Source organism: Neovison vison, chromosome 1 (genome assembly GCF_020171115.1).
Source record: "Neovison vison isolate M4711 chromosome 1, ASM_NN_V1, whole genome shotgun sequence".
Classification (NCBI taxonomy): domain Eukaryota; kingdom Metazoa; phylum Chordata; class Mammalia; order Carnivora; family Mustelidae; genus Neogale; species Neogale vison.
This window is the reverse complement of record NC_058091.1, coordinates 149,632,442-149,655,408: the sequence shown is the minus strand read 5'-3', so window position 1 is coordinate 149,655,408 and position 22,967 is coordinate 149,632,442. Positions and strand designations below refer to the sequence as shown.

The following is a 22,967-nucleotide window of genomic DNA, read 5'->3' as shown; positions in this document are numbered from 1 at the left end:
ACACATAAAAATGTCATACTCATTCCTAAATTAAATTTCCATGTTGTAATGAGGAAAAACTATATCCCAATCTCATACAGCTTGGTAATAACAGTTTCTTCTTCATGATTGTAAGATCTCACGCTCTAACTAAACTGCTCATAGCAATGATATACTCCAAGTAACTTAACCATATTTTATTGAAACTGCAACAAAGTTTTTATTTCTTGGCCCCAGACAAACTGTAAATATAAAACACCTTAGGTCTGAATTTCATAGCCAGATTATACGCATAAAACATTTAAACTGAAAAAATTAAAACTAAAAAATATTGTAAATTAATTCAGCCATTAACCACTCCATCTGCTTTAGTGATAGGATAAGTAGTCAGAAACCAGTTAGGCAGAGAGTCAGTTATCATAGGGTTTCACTTACTGGCGGAGCATAACAAATAACACGGAGGACATGGGGAGATGGAGAGGAGAAGGGAGTTGGGGGAAGTCGGAGGGGGATGAACCATGAGAGACTGTGGACTCTGAGAAACAAACTGAGGGTTTTGGAGCGGGGTGAGGGGTTCAGGGAGCCTGGTGGCGGGTATTAAGTAGGGCACGGATTGCATGGAGCACTGGGTGTGGTGCAAAAAACAAAGAATCCTGGAACACTGGAAAAATAAAATTTAAAAAAAGAAATAGTGACATTTATGTGTTCTTAATCCCTTTTCTGTAATCTTTCAGAATTGAAATGAGCCTTGCAAACAGAGCTCTGAAGCAAGCAGAGGACTGACTCATATAACTGGCAAATTCCAGGGGGAGAAACATCTCATTGACACTTTACTGAGCTGCTTCTTGTTCGTGACCTACCTTGCTACTTATGCTGAATGGCCAGGTGAGTAAGAACTAAGAGAGGTGTTTGCTATATGTACGTTTATGTATATGTATCTGGTAACCACATGTTTCTGGAATTAGTTCAGTTTTTAACTCAGCAACAAGTCAGTAGTCTATTTAAATGGTGTAATTCCAGGGGCACGTGGGTGGCTCAGTGGATTAAAGCCTCTGCCTTTGGCTCAGGTCATGATCCCAGGGTCCCGGGATCGAGCCCTGCATCGGGGCTCTCTGCTCAGCAGGGAGTCTGCTTCCTTTCCTCTCTCTCTCTCTGCCTACTCATAATCTCTGTCTGTCAAATAATAAAATCTTAAAAAAAAATAAATGGTGTAATTTCAGTCATGAAAGGTACTCCAGGAAACTCATGACATTCATACACGGAAATGAAGGTTAATAAGAAAGATAATTTTTCCTGGCACCAAAAACACATGCACAAAAAAAAATCAGTAGAGTGGGGAGCACCAGAATTGATACAGGAACAGAGGTGTCTGCAATGTTGAATAGGAGGGGAAACGAGGAGGAGGTAGGTGATGATGGAAATTACAATGGCGGAACGCACACACTTTGAAATAAATATGGCAAGTGATCCTGCTACCAAATGAGGGAACTCATCCCATTTATTTTTTTTTTATTAGTTCACTGGGGCTTTGTTTTTTGTTTTTGTTTTTTTTTCCCCAATTTATTTATTTTCAGAAAAACAGTATTCATTATTTTTTCACCACACCCAGTGCTCCATGCAAGTGTGCCCTCTATAATACCCACCACCTGGTACCCCAACCTCCCACCCCCCCGCCACTTCAAACCCCTCAGACTGTTTTTCAGAGTCCATAGTCTCTCATGGTTCACCTCCCCTTCCAATTTACCCAAATTCCATACTCCTCTCTAATGCCCCTTGTCCTCCATGCTATTGGTTATGCTCCACAAATGAGTGAAACCATATGATAATTGACTCTCACTGCTTGACTGATTTCACTCAGCATAATCTCTTCCAGTCCCGTCCATGTTGCTACAAAAGTTGGGTATTCATCCTTTCTGATGGAGGCATAATACTCCATAGTGTATATGGACCACATCTTCCTTATCCATTCATTCGTTGAAGGGCATCTTGGTTCTTTCCATAGTTTGGCGACTGTGGCCATTGCTGCTATAAACATTGGGGTACAGATGGCCCTTCTTTTCACGACATCTGTATCTTTGGGGTAAATACCCAGGAGTGCAATTGCAGGGTCGTAGGGAAGCTCTATTTTTAATTTCTTGAGGAATCTCCACACTGTTCTCCAAAGAGGCTGCACCAACTTGCATTCCCACCAACAGTGTAAGAGGGTTCCCATTTCTCCACATCCTCTCCAACACATGTTGTTTCCTGTTTTGTTAATTTTGGCCATTCTAACTGGTGTAAGGTGATATCTCAATGTGGTTTTAATTTGAACCTCCCTGAGGGCTAAAATAATCCTAAAATTTGTATGGAATCAGAAGAGACCCCGAATCGCTAAGGAAATGTTGAAAAACAAAAATAAAGCTGGCGGCATCACCTTACCTGATTTCAAGCTTTATTACAAAGCTGTGATCACCAAGACAGCATGGTACTGGCATAAAAACAGACACATAGACCAGTGGAACAGAGTAGAGAGCCCTGATATGGACCTTCAACTCTATGGTCAATTAATCTTCGACAAAACAGGAAAAAATATACAGTGGAAAAAAGACAGTCTCTTCAATAAATGGTGCTGGGAAAACTGGACAGCTATATGTAGAAGAATGAAACTCGACCATTCTCTTACACCGTACACAAAGATAAACTCAAAATGGTTAAAAGACCTCAACGTGAGACAGGAATCTATCAGAATCTTAGATGAGAACATAGGCAGTAATCTCTTTGATATCAGCCACAGCAACTTCTTTCAAGATACGTCTCCAAAGGCAAAGGAAACAAAAGCGAAAATAAACTTCTGGGACTTCATCAAAATCAAAAGCTTCTGCCCAGCAAAGGAAACAGTCAAAAAAACAAAGAGGCAACCCACGGAATGGGAGAAGATATTTGCAAATGACAGTACAGATAAAAGGTTGATATCCAGGATCTATAATGAACTCCTCAAACTCAACATACACGAAACAGGCAAACACGTCAAAAAATGGGCAGAAGATATGAACAGACACTTCTCCAATCAAGAAATACAAATGGCTATCAGACACATGAAAAAATGCTCATCATCATTAAATTAATTAAAATTGAAAGCAGTGGAGTTTGAGATAAAGGGTTCAAATTAAAACCACATTGAGATATCACCTTACACCAGTTAGAATGGCCAAAATTAACAAAACAGGAAACAACATGTGTTGGAGAGGATGTGGAGAAAGGGGAACCCTCTTACACTGTTGGTGGGAATGCAAGTTGGTGCAGCCTCTTTGGAGAACAGTGTGGAGATTCCTCAAGAAATTAAAAATAGAGCTTCCCTATGACCCTGCAATTGCACTCCTGGGTATTTACCCCAAAGATACAGATGTCGTGAAAAGAAGGGCCATCTGTACCCCAATGTTTATAGCAGCAATGGCCACAGTCACCAAACTATGGAAAGAACCAAGATGCCCTTCAACGAATGAATGGATAAGGAAGATGTGGTCCATATACACTATGGAGTATTATGCCTCCATCAGAAAGGATGAATACCCAACTTTTGTAGCAACATGGACGGGACTGGAAGAGATTATGCTGAGTGAAATCAGTCAAGCAGAGAGAGTCAATTATCATATGGTTTCACTCATTTGTGGAGCATAACCAATAGCATGGAGGACAAGGGGCGTTAGAGAGTAGTAGGGAATTTGGGTAAATTGGAAGGGGAGGTGAACCATGAGAGACTATGGACTCTGAAAAACAGTCTGAGGGGTTTGAAGTGGCGGGGGGGTGGGAGGTTGGGGTACCAGGTGGTGGGTATTATAGAGAGCACGGCTTGCATGGAGCACTGGGTGTGGTGAAAAAATAATGAATACTGTTTTTCTGAAAATAAATAAATTGGGAAAAAAAAATGCTCATCATCAACTCATCCCATTTAAATGGGTCATTTAACCCTTTATCTCAAACTCCACTGCTTTCATAAGGGAAAATCTGTCATGATCAAGTATGCTTACATTGTAATTTCAACAAGGAAAAAATCAAAATATCCCACTCTTCAATTACATCATCAACTTCATGATTTATTACTTAATCAAAATACACAAACCATAGGGGTCATGACAAGTTAATCCCTTTCAGTACAATTCAGTGTGACTGGATTTGCCATATTATTTTTGGTGAACCACTCTGGTTTTAAGTAAACACAGAGAGGCTTTGGGCAAGGAACACAAGGAGAGTGTTAACAGAGGTGGTCCAAATGGGAGAGAGCACACAAACAACTGAACTGGGGATACTCATGGTAAGCTACATGGCAAGCTATTTCTGCCTAGGGCTGATGCTATTTTGATTACCATGATCTTGTCTCCTAGACTTTCCTATGGAGCCATGGACACAAACAATGGAAGTTCCACAACAGATTTCATCCTGCTGGGCTTTTCTGATCGGCCCCAATTAGAACCCATCATCTCTGGGGTGGTCTTCATCTTCTATATTGTGACTCTGGTAGGAAACACAACCATCATTCTGGTATCTTACCTAGACACCCAGCTCCATACGCCCATGTATTTCTTCTTAACCAATTTGTCTTTTTTGGATCTTTGTTATACATCTAGCATTATCCCCCAGATGCTGGTAAATCTATGGGGTCCAACAAAGTCTATTACATATGGAGGGTGTGTGCTCCAATTCTTCTTTGCCCTCGACCTGGGATCCACCGAATGTCTTCTCTTGGCTGTGATGGCCTATGACCGCTATGCTGCTGTCTGTCAACCTCTTCACTACACGGTCATAATGAACCCTCAGCTTTGCCAGAAGATGGTACTCACCGCCTGGTTAGGCGGTTTTGGCAGTGCCTTAATTCTTTGCTCCTTGACTTTGAATTTGCCAAGATGTGGTCACCGGAAGGTAGATAATTTTTTCTGTGAGATGCCAGCATTGCTCAAGATGGTTTGTGTCTATTCAAAAATAATGGAGATCACTGTCTTTGCTCTTGGAGTAATATTACTTCTAGTACCTCTATCACTAATTCTCATCTCATATGGAATTATCACTCAAGCTGTCATGAGGGTCAAGTCAAAGGCAAGATGGCGTAAGGTCCTTAATACATGTGGTTCCCACCTCACAGTAGTAACTCTGTTTTATGGAACAATCATTTACATGTATATGAAGCCACAGAATAGCACATTCCAAGATGAGGGGAAGTTCTTTACTTTCTTTTACACGATCATCACACCCACCCTTAACCCTCTGATCTACACTTTAAGAAACAAAGATGTAAAGAGTGCAGTAAAGAGAATACTACATGTAGAAAAATGGTCAGCCAAGTCGAGTTAGATGGAAGAGAGCGAGGAAATAATACAGACCTTTACCAACAGAAGATGACCTGATCCATTTATGCAAAGAGTATTTAATTGGTGTTTACCATGTACCAAAAATTGTACTTGGCACTGACTTTGTAAATAAGTAGGAAGTAGACAGAAATTACAAGGAAGGCACATATTGCATGGAGCACTGGGGGTTATATGCAAAGAAGGAATCATGGAACACTACATCAAAAACTAATGATGTACTGTATGGTGACTAACATAAATTTTTAAAAATTATAAGGAGAAAGAGATACAGACACATAAAAAACTTCAATTCATACCCTTAAAAAGCTTCAAGACAGTGGACTCTTAGAAACAAACTGAAGGGGGCGCCTTGGTGGCTCAGCCGTTAACTGTCTGCCTTTGGCTCAGGTCATCCTGGGATCAAGCCCTGCATCAGGCTCCCTGCTCAGCAGGAAGTCGGCTTCTCTCTCCCCAACTCTCCCTGCTTGTGTTCCCTCTCTTGCTGCGTCTCTCTCTGTCAAATAAATAAATAAAATCTTAAAAAACAAACAAACAAACAAACTGAGGGTTTTGGAGGGGTAGGGGGTGGGAGGTTGGGTGAGCCTGGTGGTGGGTGTTAAGGAGGGCACAGATTGCATGGAGCACTGGGTGTGGTGCATAAACAATGAATCCTGGAACAGTGAAAATACAAAATAAAAAATAAATAAAAAGCTTCAAGACCAATCAGGGGCTATACTCAAGTAAACATATAATTATGAAATGTGATTAAGTACAGAAATGGAGGGGGTGCCTGGGTGGCTCAGTGGGTTAAGCCTCTGCCTTCAGCTCAGGTCATGATCTCAGGGTCTTGGGATGAAGCCCTGCATCGGGCTCCTGCTCATTGGGGAGCCTGCTTCCCTTCCTCTCTCTCTGCCTCTCTGCCTGCCTCTCTGCCTACTTGTGATCTCTGTCAAATAAATAAATAAAATCTTTTTTTAAAAAAAAGATATTTCACAGGAAAATTTATTTTATGTAGGATTACACTAGACTCTGATTTCTTTCTTCCCAGATTACCATTTTCATGAGAAATAACACTCCCTTTCAGGCAAATGATACTTGCTAGCAGGGCCTTTGTGGGGGAGAACAACTGCCCACCGATACCAGTTCCACATTCTTTTTTTTTTAATTTATTTATTTTCAGAAAAACATTATTCATTATTTTTTTTCACCACACCCAGTGCTCCATGCAAGCCGTGCCCTCTATAATACCCACCACCTGGTACCCCAACCTCCCACCCCCCCGCCACTTCAAACCCCTCAGATTGTTTTTCAGAGTCCATAGTCTCTCATGGTTCACCTCCCCTTCCAATTTACCCAAATTCCCTTCTCCTCTCTAATGCCCCTTGTCCTCCATGCTATTTGTTATGCTCCACAAATAAGTGAAACCATATGATAATTGACTCTCTCTGCTTGACTTATTTCACTCAGCATAATCTCTTCCAGTTCCACATTCTACCTCAAGTTTTAACTGGGCACCAGGCCACCATGCTGCGTATCATAATTCTGAACCTGGCCTCCACCAACACACTGCCAGGGAAGCAATGTGTGCAACTCCTGAGTTATCTTCTCAAATACGAAGACTTTGCTCTCACCCTTCACCCTCCCCTTCCTCTTGGCTAGAATGTGAATATGGAGAGTACCTAGATCCGGAAGAAAAAAAAAAAACCTAAGAGGGAACGCAACACTAAGACGGTAACAGATTCACCCCTGCAGCAGAGTAACGCCTCCACACTATTACAGGAGAAAAAATTTCTACATCATTTAAAATTAAACCACGCTATTTTGGGGTCTCTCTGTTAGAGTAGCTTCACATTTACCCTCCATGGCCTGATAACGAGTTTGGGCTTTATGCTGAAGGTAGTGTGGTCCTTCAACAAGCAGCAACAGCATCACCTGGCCCCTTATCAGAAATGGACACCGTTGGGCCCATCTCAGACCTACTGAGCCAACCATCTGAGCATGGACCTAGCAACTGACGTTTTTTAACAAACACTACAGGTGATCAGACAACAGTTTGAGAACCACTGTTAGAGAGAAGAGAGATTTTAAGTCTCCAAATAGAAGAATAACATGGTTTTAGGAATCGTAGTTAATTTCCTTTCTATACACTGGCTTGCGGAGTTTTTAATTCTTTATTTAAATTCAATTTAATGAATCTTGGAATGCTGAAAAAATGAAATTAAATTAAAAAATAAATTCAAGGGGCACCTGGGTGGCTCAGTGGGTTAAATCTCTGCCTTCAGCTCGGGTCATGATCTCAGGGTCCTGGGATCGAGCCCCCCATCGGGCTCTCTGCTCAGTGGGGATCCTGCTTCCTCCTCTCTCTCTGCCTGCCTCTCTGCCTACTTGTGATCTGTCAAATAAATAAATAAATAAATCTTTAAAAATAAATAAATAAATAAATTCAATTGAGTTGATATATATTGTATGATTAGCTTCAGAGGTAGAATTCAGTGATTCAACAGTTGCATTTAACACCCAGGGCTCATTACATCAAGTGCCCTCCTCTTAGTTCTTCAGTTTTATAATGTTCATTCTCTTATGAATTATGGTGGTAGTAATGGTAATATCTGAAAGGGGCTTGATGCTCTTGTTTGACAAAACAAAAATCTGGCAATCTCATGTATGTTTCCCCCAATTTTTTTCTTTGTTTTACTGGTAAATACATTCCAACTCTGAGAATCTCTATGCCGGAGAAAAAACTACTCCCTTTTTCTATAAGATGACTGTTTCAAAATGGCTATCAGACACGTGAAAAATGTTCATCATCACTAGCCATCAGGGAGATTCAAATTAGAACCACAGTGAGATACCACCTTACATGGAGCACTGCGTGTGGTGCATAAACAATGAATTCTAGTACACTGAAAAGTAGTAAAAAATAAATAAATAAATAAAATTTTTATTAAAATAAAAAGATGACCGTTTCCGAGACTGGGATCCCTCTCCACATGTGAGAGTCCTCACATCGATGGTGCCCCTGCTCTGTGATCTCAATTCCAAACAAGCCACCAACCACCTGGAGTATTTGGGTGGAGTTCTGGGGGATGTCGGGGTTGATGGTCTTTTCTCTCCCATCCTCAGACCCTGTGGCTCCTGGCATTCCACAGAGAAAACACTATACATTTTTATTCCTTTCTGCAGGTAACATTAACATTCTAGGTGTATAGGCCTTGGGAATAATAAGGAACCAGAGAGGGTGATGATGATATTCAAAGACAGGAAGGCCTAGAGACAACGCTTAGAGACAATAGAAACTTTATGGTGTTGTAAGGACTTTGGGAGGAGAACATACAGAATGATGAAAAGTGTGACCCCTGGAAATGAGTATCTACTGTTCTTTGTGAGAAAAGCTCTCCTCCAGTCTTGAAAAACTAGTGATTTATTACCTACAAAGTTTTACTTGACTCCTAAACTCAGTTGATATCTTACTCATGAGAGAGGTAAGATCATCAATATATCCTTTGAATTCCTTCCAAATCTCATCAATATATCCTTTGAATTCCTTCCAAAACCTGTCCCTGTCACTATTTTGGCATTATCTCACTTTATATATTTGTTTGTATGTATGTTTGAGGAAAGGCATTGGGGAGCTTTTCAACATAGAAACTCTTATTCATGTGTGATTTTGCTGTGTCTATACTGGCTTCTGACAAGAATCAGAGATTCAGTAAATATCTGGAGAATGATTAAGTGAATGGACAGTTTAATAAAAACATATGAAAATATTCTTATTTTACAGAATATGACAAATGCTCACTGGCAATAAATACAGGAACAATGTATTCAGGCTTTTAAAATTTAGGACATTTGCAACACCAGACACCTAGGAGAAGGGAAAGATACTACAGGGTTTCTTTCACCTGCATAATGGCATAGAATCTTTTTTTTTTCATTTACTTTTTTAATTTTATTTTTCCAGTGTTCCAAGATTCATTGTTTATGCATCACACTCAGTGCCCCATGCAATACGTGCCCCCCTTAATACCCACCACCAGGCTTACCCAAGCCCTCATCCCCCTCCCCTCCAAAACCCTCAATTTGTTTCTCAGAGTCCACAGTTTCTCATGGTTCATCTCCCTCTCTGATTTCTCCCAATTCACTTTTCCTTTCCTTCTCCTAATGTCCTCTATGTTATTCCCTATGCTCCACAAATAAGGGAAACCATATGATAATTGACTCTCTGCTTGACTTATTTCACTCAGCAGAATCTCTTCCAGTCCCGTCCATGTTGATAAAAAAAAAATTGGGTATTCATCCTTTCTGAGACTCTTTTTAAGTGTGTATTTGGACATGATAAAAACAGGAGGAATAAAAGAAAAAGTTTCTCATTATCTCATAACCTAGAAATAATGACTGCTAACATTTTAGCCGATTTCCTTTTAAATTATTCCTTTCCATACTAAATTTTGAGTCACAGTGAGTAAGCTGATTTATTTCTCCCATTCATATCTAGTTGTTATCATTCCCAAGGGAGAAAAACTTGGCCCCTAAAGGAGTGGAAAAAGTCTCAGCGAGTACAATGATTGGTGGCCCTCCAAAGACCACTGTACATGAACAGAGACACCATATATCTGTGATGTGAAAATGTCACTGGGAGGAAGATACTGACAATGACAACAAGACTAGAAAACCAATGTCTCAGTTTTATAGCACATACTTGTCCCTGTCTACAAAGATGACTGAGCTCTCCCCTGAGCCAAGCCAATTCACAAGGAAACATACCCATGCTCTAGCACCTGAGGGAAGCATGAATGGTGTTCTAGGTTGGTGACTGACAGCCTGGGCCCAAGGAAGGCCTCAGTTCATCAGGTTCAAATGCTGGAGATTGCCTGGAATACCATTAAAAAGTTTGGTGACACAATGTACTCTCAGGAATTTGGAGAAGAAGATAATTCATTCTTTCCTGGTTGTATTAGTTTTCTACTACTACATAAACATTTTTTAAAGAAACAAACAGGACTGCTAGAAATGACAAACATAGATTGAAAATCCCTTATCCAGAATTCTGTATCTGAAAGTGTTAATAACTCTGCTGGCAGCAAAGTGTCCTAAATCGATGTGAGGCGGTTTCTGCTCTCTGCTTTCAGTTCTTTAAAGAAAAGACAGGGGCGGGGGGCACACAGAGTTGTATTACAAGAAAAAAAATAAAATCATAAAGGAGACTTCACTTTCAGAATCATTAAACAAATAAAAATAAAAATAAAACTAGGCCCTTCTCATTAAAAAAGAATTCCTCTATCTGCTTGACTGATTTCACTCAGCATAATCTCTTCCAGTCCCGTCCATGTTGCTACAAAAGTTGGGTATTCATCCTTTCTGATGGAGGCATCATACTCCATAGTGTATATGGACCACATTTTCCTTATCCATTTCTCCGTTGAAGGGCATCTTGGTTCTTTCCACAGTTTGGCGACCGTGGACATTGCTGCTATAAACATTGGGGTACAGATGGCCCTTCTTTTCACGACATTTGTATCTTTGGGGTAAATACCCAGGAGTGCAATGGCAGGGTCATAGGAAAGTTCTTTCACTTATTTGTGGAGCATAACAAATAGCATGGAGGACATGGGGAGATAGAGAGGAGAAGGGAGTTGGGGGAAATTGGAAGGGGAGGTGAACCATGAGAGACTATGGACTCTGAAAAACAACCTGAGGGTTTTGAAGGGGCGGGGGATGGGAGGTCGGGGTACCAGATGGTGGGTATTATAGAGGGCACAGATTGCATGGAGCACTGGGTGTGGTGAAAAAATAATGAATACTGTTATGTTGAAAATAAAAAATAAATTTTAAAAAAAGAATTCCTCTGTAAGAGTGAATAATATTACCTATTTGTCTTTTGTCAGAAACAGTAGCTACTTTTTAGGGAGGACACTCACTATTACCATACCTACCACACACTTACTACCATAAAACCATACATCGTCTTAGGAGTTAAGGATTCAAGAAAAATTAAACTCCTTTAGGAGGCAGTGGTGGCATCAAAGGAAATATCCTAAAGAATAACTTATCTTTCACCTATTTTTATCAACAGTTATAAGTGCACATTTATAATAACCACATGAAAATGATGGGTCACATTTCATGTTCTTGTTAGTCAATGAAAATATCAAAACAAAAGTTTTTGTTCCTCATATCATTGTATCTTGCTGACAAGAAATGTCCCATGAACAGAAACAGATGTAGTGAAAAGAAGGGCCATCTGTACCCCAATGTTTACAGCAGCAATGGCCACGGTCGCCAAACTATGGAAAGAACCAAGATGCCCTTCAACGGACGAATGGATAAGGAAGATGTGGTCCATATACACTATGGAGTATTATGCCTCCATCAGAAAGGATGAATACCCAACTTTTGTAGCAACATGGACGGGACTGGAAGAGATTATGCTGAGTGAAATAAGTCAAGCAGAGAGAGTCAATTATCATATGGTTTCACTTATTTGTGGATCATAACAAATAGCATGGAGGACATGGGGAGATAGAGAGGAGAAGGGAGTTGGGGAAAATTGGAAGGGGAGGTGAGCCATGAGAGACTATGGACTCTGAAAAACAGTCTGAGGGGTTTGAAGGGGCGGGGGGTGGGAAGTTGGGTGAGCCTGGTGGTGAGTATTATGGAGGGCATGTATTGCATGGAGCACTGGGTGTGGTGAATAAACAATGAATTCTGGTACACTGAAAAGAAATTTTAAAAAATTAAAAACAAATAAAATTTTTAATAAATAAATAAGAAATGTCTCATGAACTCTGAGTACAAATATGGCCTCTTGATTTTCTTTATTACCATTATTTCCCAATTTATGCATCAGCCCCCAACTGCAGTACTGCCATACAACCTGTGTCTGCATTTTGGGCTTCCCGACCATGAACGACCTCCAAATATCAAATTCCAAAACTAACTGCCTATCAGGGAGCGTGCCAACCAGTAAATTTACCCTGTATTACGTGCCCTATGGCTATGTCGACTCAGTGCCACAGGTGCCGTGGCTCCCATTAGGGGATGAGGCCACAGGAGCTAGAGGCACTTTGGGAGGCGATCAAGTACAGGCCCCGACCGCCTCTATCATAAGGAGGGCTAGTATTCGAGATCTCTGCCTCGGGAGGCACAATCCCCTCTCTGCTTTCTCATGACAGATGGGCTGCTGTGAGCCCTGCGTTCAATCTCCAAGTTAGCTGATACCACAACACTTATTTTTTTAACATGTTAGTTAGTTAGCTAGCTAGTTAGTTAGTTAGTTAGTTGAGAGAAAAAGGGAGAGAGAGAGTACGCATGAGTCAGAGGGAGGGTCAGAGGGAGAGAGATAAGCAGGCTCCCCACCGAGCAGGGAGCCTGACACAGGGCTTGATTCCAGGACCCTGAGATCACAACTTGAGCTGAAGTCAGACACTTAAACCAACTGAGCCACCGAGGCACCCCAACACCACAACACTTAAAGGCCTATGTTATAAGCCCACAGCAGGCATCATATTCGCTGGTGGTTGCCCCTCCTCACCACTTCAATTCAGCACAGCACTAAAAGTCCTAGCTGGAGCAACTGGGCAAGAGAAAGAAATAAAGGCATCGAAATCAAAAGGAAGAAATAAAAAATGTCTGTATATGCAGATGTCATGATATCATATATGGAAAATCCTGAGGGAGGAGCCAAGGTGGCAGAGCACTAGGATGACCCTAGGCTTCCTTTTCCCTTGAATACAGATGGATAAATATCAGATCAATTAGAATAACCAAGAAATCTATCTGGTGACTGACAGAACAAACTGCACAACTAGAGGGAGAAGAGAGGTCATATCTTTGGCATTGGGGGTCATGAGTACCGTGAGGGGTACTGTGAGGGGATCATGGGTACCGTGAGGTACTGCGGGTACCGTGAGGGGTACTGTGAGAAGAAGGAGGCCCAGTCACAGAGAGAGGTGAGAGACAGAGAGACCGCACAAGTAAAACACTTCCCCCTAAAACAAAGACTTTTGTGAGTTTTTACAAGAAGTGGGGCTGCGAAACTGGAGTTTTAGAGTCTGTGTGGCATGCCTGGTGTGGCCCCCTGAGGGTGCTGAAGTGCTCCTGTGGAGGAGAGCAGACAGCAGCGAGCCTGGGAGCAAACTATGCGACCTGAGGATCCCCTGGGACAAACCGGGAGAGACAGTCGCCCCTCTCCATCAAGTGCATCTGGAAGACTTGGCAAAGTCTCACCAAGGACAACAGAGCTGGTGGGTGCCCTTACCTCCCCGCCCCCCACGGCATAAGCATGAGGACACCTGCTGGGGGGCTAACCTGGACACTGACCCTTGGCTGGGCTTTACTCCGTGCTCCAAACACCTGTACTCGGGTGCAAACATGGGCAGTGAGACCCACCCCTCAGAGGACCAGTATGGGTCCAGCCATGCCCGATCCCTGAAGTTTGGAGTTTTAAAACTCAGCCAGGCCGCCCGAGAGAGAAGGCAAGTGCACTGCGCTGCCAAGTAGGCAGAAGGGACACAGACAGGGTGAAGGTATGGATCTGAGGGGTGCCTGGCACACAAAAGGGGAGACTGCACTCCTCTGGGAGGGTTTCCGGATACCGGTGGGTGTGAAATCACCTCTCCAGGACAAGGGAAGGGGCTGGCACTGCTCTTCTGCCCTGCCCCGAGCAAGCAGCACAGCGCCATGAGGAGTGGCCCAAACCGCTTCCATCAAACGCAGCTACCCTGAACTCTGCAGGTGCTGCTTTTCCCAGGCAAGTGTGCTGAGAACCACAGAAGTGGGCCACACAGAACCCCCCCGGATTCCAGCACAAATCCCCTGCATGCAGCGCTTCCACCCACCAGGGCTCTACAAAGCTTCAGCTCTAGAGGAAAGAGCGCCAGATCTCTCTTAGGCAGATCAGAGCACACACACTTAAAACGTGCCACACTCTAGCCGAAGTCCAAATTCTCCCCACTGCAGGCAAGGAGAAGCTCTGCAGGTGACTGACCTGAGGGAAAGAACAGCCGAAACACAGCAGCAGAGTGCGTGCGGCACACACCACACACTTCCCGGAGAGCCAGGCCCTGGACAGTCCATGACCTCTTCTCACAAAGCCATTACTCTCGGGAGCAGGAAACATAACAGGCTCTCCTAACACAGAGAGGAAAACAGAGACCTAGACAAAGCACGAAGACAGGAATTCTACACACACACACACACACAATGAAAAAGAGAAGGCCACAGCCAGGGATCTCACAGAACCAGATATAAGCAATATGCTGATACAGAATTTACAGCAACAATCATAAGGATACTAGCCAGGCTTGAGAAAAGTACAGAAGACATCAGGGAGTCCCTTATCACAAAGATAAAAGACATAAAAACTAGTTAGGCCAAAGAAAAAATGCTACAACTGAGACTCTGCACTGACTGGATGGAATGACCACAAGGACGGAAGAAGGACAAGAATGAATGAGGGATATTAAGATAAAGTTATGGAAAATAATGAAGCTGAAAATACAAGGGAAAAAGGTATTGGATCGTGAATGTAGACTTAGGAGAGTCAGTTACTCCATAGACCAAAATAACATTCTAATCACAGGAGTCCCAGAAGAAGAGAAGGAAAAGGGGAGAGAAGCTTTACTCAAGGAAGTTATAGCTGAAAACTTTCCTAATCTGGGGAAAGAAACAGACATCCAAATCCAGGAGGCACAGAGATCTCCCAACAAAACAGCAAAAGCAAGCCACTAGCGGAGACATATTATAAGTCAAAAGGTGAAATATAGAGATTTTAAAAACCCTAACAGCAGCAAAATATCAGCCCCAATGGAGAAAAGGTGAAAGTTTCCCTCTGTGGTCGGGAACAAGACAGGGCTGTCCTCTGTCACCATTGCTACTTAAGAGAACTGAAATTCCCAGCCTCAGCAATCAGACAACAAAAAGAAATAAAAGGCATCCAAATTGTCAAGGAAGTCATCAAACTTTAATTATTCACAGACAACATGATACTCTATGTAGAAAATACAAGAGATGGGGCACTTGGGTGGCTGTCAATTAAGCATCTGCCTTCAGCTCAGGTCATGATCCCAAGGTCCTGGTATTGAACACCACATGGGGCTCTCTGCTGAGCAGGGAGCCTGCTTCTCCTCTCCCCCTGCCTCCACCTCTGCCTACTTGTGATCTATCAAATGAAATTTTTTTAAGGAACGAAGGGAGGCAGGGAGGGAGGAGGAGAGAGAGAGAGAGGAAAGAAGGAAGGAAGAAAGGGAGAGGAAAAAAAGGGAAAAGAAAACACAAAAGACTCCACCAAAAACTTGGTAGAACTGATAAAATGAATAACACTACAGTTTGCAACATCAAACTAAAGACATCTATTGCACTGGGTGTGGTGCATAAATAATCTTGAAACACTGAAAAGATAAAATAAAAGAAATCTATTGCATTTCTATGTAGCAAAATTAAGCAGCAGAAAGAAAAATCAGGGAAATTCAAATTAAAACCACATTGAAATACCACCTTACACCAGTTAGAATGGAAAAATTGACAAGGCAGGAAACAAATAATTTTGGAGAAGTTGTGGAGAAAAGGGACCCCTCTTACACTGCTGATGGGAATGCAAGTTGGTGCAGGCGCTTTGGAAAACAATGTGGAGGTTCCTCAAAACATTTTTTAAAAAGAGCTACCCTAGGACCCAGCAATTGCGCTATGGGGTATTTACCCCAAAGATACAGATATAGTGAAAAGTAGGGGCACCTGCACTCCAATGTTCACAGCAGCAATGGCCACAGTCGCCAAACTGTGAAGGAGCCAAGGTGTCCTTCAACAGACGAATGGATAAAGAAGATGTGGTCCATGTATACAGTGGACTACTACTCAGCCATCAGAAAGCATGGATACCTACCATTTACATTAGACATGGATGGAACTGGAGGGGATTATGCTGAGTGAAATAAGTCAAGTAGAGAAAGACAATTATCATCTGGTTTCACTTATATGTGGAACATAAGGAATAGCACAGAGGACATTAGGAGAAGGAAGTGAAAAATGAAGGGGGGGAGTCAGAGGGGGAGACGAACCATGAGAGACTATGGACTATGGGAAACAAGCTGAGGGTTTCAGAGGGGAGTGGGTGAGGGGATTGGTTAATCCGGTGATGGGTATTAAGGAGGACACGTATTGCATGGAGCACTGGGTGTAATATGCAAACAATGAATCATGGAACACAACATCAAAACCTAATGATGTAAAAAAAAATATCTAATGATGTAATGTATGGTAACTAACATAACAATCAAATTTTAAAAATTAAAAAGAAAGAAAAATCAAGGATTTGATTCCATTTACTGTACATTAAAAAAAAAAACATAAGACTGCTAGGAATAAGCCTAACCAAGGGGTAAATGATCTGTACTCTGAAAACTATACACTTATGAGAGAAATTGAAGATGACACCAAGAAACGGAAAAACATCCCATGCTAGTGTTCTGGAAGAACACATATTGTTAAAAGGACTATACTGCCATAAGCAATCTACACATTTAATGCAATCCTGATCAAAATACCACTAACATTTTATAGAGTGCAAGAATGAACAATTCTAAAATTTGTATGTGATCACTAAAGATCCCAAATAACCAAAGCAAAATTTTGGAAAAGAAAATCACAATTCTGAACGTCAAGCCACATTACAGAGCTGAGGAGATCAAGATAGTAAGGCACCAGCACATAGATCAATAGAACAGAACAGAGAACCCAGAAATGAATGCACAACTCTGCAGCTAACTACTCGTTGACAAGGCAGGAACAGCCAATGAAAAAGGACACTCTTGTCGAAAAATAGTGTTGGAAGAACTGGACAGCAACAGGCAAAAACTGGATGACTTCGTACACCACATACAAAGATAAACTCAAAATATATGAAAGACCTCAGTGTGAGACAGGAATCCATCAAAATCTTAGAGAACACAGGCAATAACCTCTTTGACCTAAGCTGCAGCAACTTCTAGCAAGACACATCTCTAAAGGGGAGAGAAACAAAAGCAAAAACGAACTTTTGGGACTTCATCAAGATAAAAAGGCTTCTGCACAGTAAAGGAGACAGTCAGCAAGACTAAAAGGCAACCTTAGGAATGGGTGAAGAGTTTTGCTTATGAGATATATAAAAGGGTTAGTATCCAAAATATATAAAGAACTTGTCAAAAGGACGAATACCCAACTTTTGTAGCAACATGGACGGGACTGGAAGAGATTCTGCTGAGTGAAATAAGTCAAGCAGAGAGAGTCAATTATCATATGGTTTCACTTATTTGTGGAGCATAACAAATAGCATGGAGGACAAGGGGCGTTAGAGAGGAGAAGGGAATTTGGGTAAATTGGAAGGGGAGATGAATCATGAGAGACTATGGACTCTGAAAAACAATCTGAGGGGTTTGAAGGGGCGGGGGGGTGGGAGGTTGGGGTACCAGGTGGTGGGTATTATAGAGGGCACGGCTTGCATGGAGCACTGGGTGTGGTGCAAAAATAATGAATACTGTTTTTCTGAAAATAAATTAATTAATTTTAAAAAAATCAACACCCAAAAATAAATAATCTACTTAAGAAATGGGGAGAAGACATGAATGGACATTTTTCCAAAGAAGACATCCAGATGGCCAAAAGACACTTGAAAAGATGCTCCACATCACTCAGCATCAGGAAAATACAAATCAAAACCGCAATGAGACACCACCTCACACCAGTCAGAACTGCTAAAATGAAGAAGTCAGAAAACCACAGATGCTGGCGAGGATGCAGAGAAAGGGAACCCTCCTACACTCTTAGTGGGAGTGCAAGCTGGTGCAGCCGCTCTGGAAAACGGTATGGATGTTCCTCCAAAAGTCAACAACAGAACACAGCAATTGTGTTACTGAGTATTTGTCCAACGGATACAAAAATACTAATTCAAAGGCGTACATGCACCTTGATGTTTACAGCAGCATTAGCTGCTATATTTAATTTAGATACAATAGCTAAATTATGGGAAGAGTCTAAACATCCATTAGCTGAATAGTAATAACCTATAAAAAAGAATCTTACCATTTACAATGACACAGAAGGAGGTAGAGCATATTGTGATAAGCAAAATAAGGCAGTCGGAGAAAGACAAATACCACATGAGTCGATTCATACGTGGAGATAGGAAGCAAACCAAATGAGCCTAAGGGGGAATGGGGGGAGAGAGGCAAACCAAGAAACAGAATCTTGACTACGGAGAACACACTGACGGCTACTATAGTAGCGGTGGTGGGAGAACAGATTAAATCGGAATATTAAGGAGGGCACTTGTGATGAAACACACTTGATGTGTGTTGTATGGAAGTGTTGAATCACTAAACTGTACATCTGAAACGTACTGCAGTCTAAGTTAATTAGATGAAATTTAAATACAAATTTTTTTGAAGAAAGAAATAAAGGGGAAGAGGCAAGATGGGAGAGGAGTAAAGGACTTCATTTCAACTGGTCCCAGAATTTAGCTGGATATCTACCGAACAAGTTTGAACACCAACAAAATCATCCTGAGATGCAAGAATACATATCTGGATCTCTACAAACAGAAAAGCGATTGTGTTTTGCAAGGTAGGACATGCAGAGTACTGAATCTGCGGGGAGATATGGGAAGATAAACAGAAGAGGGAGGGAGCCTCCATAAGCCGGCTCCTGGAAAGTGACGGAACACCGGAGCGCAAAATCAGAAGCCACAGACATCTGCTCTCGGAGAGACCTCCCTCTCTGAAAGGGGCTCTGGAAATGAAAAAGTAGAATTCTAGGTAGGGCACTGTGGTCTCAGGATACGAGGAGCCACAGAGTGGAAGGGGGTGTCTGAACCAGGGCACTGCCCCAGCAGAGGAGCCAGGAAGCTGGCTGTGGTCAGTGAGCCCAGGAGGGGCTGTCAGCCCAGATCGCCATAACCCTCGAGCTGCGCTGGTGGATAATCGCTCTTTTCCTGAGCAGCCTGAAAAAGTCTAGAACCTGTGCCCAACAGGCAATAGCTACCAGGGGTAGCAGCCTGGACAGGACAGTAGAGAGGCACCCAGACATGACCCGGGAGTCTAAGGTGCCCATGCGTGCAAGCCCACTGCCACTCATGGTTTCAGAGTCACAAAAGGCCCCTGGGACTACCTCTGAGGGAGCTGCAGGGGGCACGCACCCCACAAGAGTGGTTTGGGGCACCTACAGACGTGGAGACTGTTGGCAGACAGAATTTTCGGCTCTGGGCCAGCGGTTGGGGTGTGGCCACCCTTGCTCTGATCTCTAAAGAGGCTCAGAAAGCCTCCAGGGAACAAAAGCCACACAGAGGACAGGTTTCCACTGAGCCCATCCCCCTGACACGGTGTGGGGCAACCCTGTCCAGGCAGGGATACCTGAGAAAGAGCGAGGCAGGCCCCTCTCCCAGAAGACAGGCGGGAAGGACAGGTTGACAACAATCCAATGGATCCCACAAGACTGTAAAATTCCAAGACCATGGGAAAATAGTATATTGAGCTCCAGGTCTTGCCTCATGACTCAATTTATTTTTCAGATAAAATTCTTCTATTCTTTTTTTTCTTTTTGTTACCCTTTTTCTTTTTCATTTTTACTTTTTTCTCATTTCAACTATTTCTCATTTCGATACTTATTATACCAAGTTATATTTCACAGTAGCTTTTTAATTTGTATTTTCTCACACCTACATTTTTTTTTGCTTTTTAAAGATTTTATTTATTTATTTGAGAGAGAGAGAGAGAAAGAAAGAGAGCATGAGCAGACGAGAGGGACAAGCAGACTCCCCACTGAGCAGGCAGCCTGACACAGGGCCTGATCCTAGGAGACTGGGATCATGACTTGAGCTAAAGGCAGATGCTTAACCTACTGAGGTAGTGGTTATAATACCCCCCATGCAGGAGTTGCTCTGAGGTTCAATAATGCATGTTAAAGATTAGAACCAAACTAATGCCTAGCACACAGAGTTGGCAATATATCAGTGATAGATTTCTTTCCTTTCTTCCAAGAAGCAATTGTATTTATTTTCTAAGATTATGAAGTAACATATCTAGTAAAGTCATAAATTTTGAATATTGAATAACAGAAAATTCCATTCCTCTAGCCCACAAAAATCCAGATACATAATAATCTAGTAGAATGGCTTCCTTTAGACAGGTGTGAAGGTTTTTGAAATTCAAAAACTTTTTCAATTTTTGTTTAACTCCATCTATGTCCTCTGCCAGCATTTCAGTGATTTGAGCAGCTGAAAGAAAATCTGGAGACAGAATCTTTTCATGTTCCTGGAATTCAGCATCTCTCTCCGACTCGGGTGTGGTTCCCGCCGGGGTCGTCGCCGCGGGGGTCGTCCCCCCGGGAGTGGTCCTCACGGACATCCTCAGGATCTCGCCCCGCACACCTACATTTTTATAGATATATGCCTCATTAGTCCTTTCTTCACTCTATTGAATTTTATCCATATATATATATATGTTTTACTTTCCTTGCAATTTTGGGATGTAGTGACTTCTGACACACAGACCAAAATTCACCCAGGAACAAGTGGAACCCCCTTCTGTGTTCGCACTGTGAGATTATAGTCCTTCTTCCCCTCCTTTTTTAAAATTTTATTCTTGTGTTTCACTTTGGCTTTATTATTCTGTAATGGCTTCCGGCTACTCTAGATTTTGCTAGGGTGCATCTTGCTTGGGTCATGGTTAATATATTGGACTCACTCACCCACCCTTCGTTCTCTGGACAGAATAACAAGAGGGAGGAGCTCACACCAAAAAAGAACCAGAGGCAGTGTTCTCTGCCACAAAGCTAATTGATATGGATACAAGCAAATATCAGGGAAAGAATTCAGGACAGCAATCATAAAGTCAATAGCTAGGCTTGAAAAAAGCATTAGTGACAATACATAATCTCTAATGGCACAAATGAGATCTAATCAGGCCAAACCTAATAACTTTACGAATGACCTGGTTACCCAGAGCCCAGAGTCTCTCATGGTTTGTCTCCTCTGACTTCTTCCCATTCAGTTTTCCTTCTGCTCCACATATAAGTGAGAGCATATGATCATTGTCTTCACTGATTGACTTATTTCACTCAGCATAATCCCATCCAGTTCCATCCATGTTGATGCAAATGGTGGGTATCCATCCTTTTGGATGGCTGTGTGATACTCCACTGTATATATGGACCACATCTTCTTCATCAATTTGTCTCTTAAAAAACATCTCGCCTCCTTCCCCCATTTGGTGATTATGGACATTGCTGCTATGAACATTGGGGTGCATGTGCCTCTTCCTTTTACTACATCTGTGCCTCTGGGGTAAATACCCAGTAGTACAATTGCTGGGTCATATGGTAGCTCTATTTTTAATTTTTTTTTAAATTATGTTGAGTTAGCCACTATATAGCACATCATTAGTTTCTGATGTAGTATTCAACAATTCTTTCGTTATGTATAACACCCAGTGCACACATTTTTTAACTTTTTGAGGACCCTCCATGCTGTTTTCCAGAGTGGCTACACTAGCCTGCATTCCCACAAACAGTGTAAAAGGGCTCCCCTTTCTCTGCATCCTTGCCAATATTTGTTATTTCCTGCCTTCTTAATTTTTGCCATTCTGACTGGTATAAGGTGAGATCTCATAGCTGTTTTGAATTGTATTTCCCTGATGGCTAGTGATATTGAACATTTTTCAATGTGTCTGTTATCCATTTGAATGTCTTCTTTGGAGAAGTGTCTGTTCATGTCTTCTGCCCATTTCTTGACTGGATTATTTGTTTTTTAAGTGTTAATTTCAGTTCTTTATAGATCTTGGATACCAGTCCTTAATCTGTTATGTCATTTGCAAATATCTTCTCCCATTCCGTGGGTTGTCTCTTAGTTTTGCTGACTGTTTCCTTTGCTTTGCAGAGCTTTTTATCTTGATGAAATCCTAAAGTTCATTTTTGCTTTTGTTTCCCTTGCCTCTAGAGACGTGTCTTAAAAGAAGTTGCTGTGGCTGATGTCAAAGAGGTTACTTCCTATCTGATGAGCACTGGGTGTTATATGCAACTACTGAATCATTGAACACTTTATCAGAAATTAATGGTGTAGCAACATGGACGAGACTGGAAGAGATTATGCTGAGTGAAATAAGTCAAGCAGAGAGAGTCAATTATCATATGGTCTCACTTATTTGTGGAGCATAACAAATAGCATGGAGGACATGGGGAGTTAGAGAGGAGAATGGAGTTGGGAGAAATTGGAAGGGGAGGTGAACCATGAGAGGTTATGGACTCCGAAAAACAATCTGAGGGGTTTGAAGTGGCGGGGGTGTGGGAGGTTGGGGTACCGGGTGGTGGGTATTATGGAGGGCACAGATTGCATGGAGCACTGGGTGTGGTGAAAAAATAATGAATACTGTTTTTCTGAAAATAAATTAATTAATTTATTTAAAAAAACAAAGCAAAAAAAACAATTAAACAAATATATCCCCCCCCCAAAAAAGAAAGAAATTAATGGTGTACTGTATGTTGGCTAATCGAACATAATAATAAAAAAGAAAGTTATAAACTGCCTAAAAAATTTAATTAATCAGTTAATTGTATTTTTTAAAAGGAAATAAAAAATAGAAAAATGTTCTATGTTTATGGATTAGAAGAACAAATTTGGTTAAATGTCTATACTATCCAAAGCAA

At 41.8% G+C, this 22,967-nt stretch overlaps 2 protein-coding genes across 2 annotated transcripts in view; one reads left to right on the top strand and one right to left on the bottom strand.

Moving 5' to 3' along the window:
• LOC122914954 (olfactory receptor 2W1-like) overlaps nt 1–22,967 on the bottom strand; it is a 199,501-nt gene that overhangs the window by 140,065 nt on the left and 36,469 nt on the right.
• LOC122910165 (olfactory receptor 2W1-like) lies at nt 4,357–5,304 on the top strand. Its single transcript, XM_044254858.1, has one exon. It carries the CDS (start codon nt 4,357–4,359, stop codon nt 5,302–5,304), a length of 948 nt encoding a protein of 315 aa, XP_044110793.1.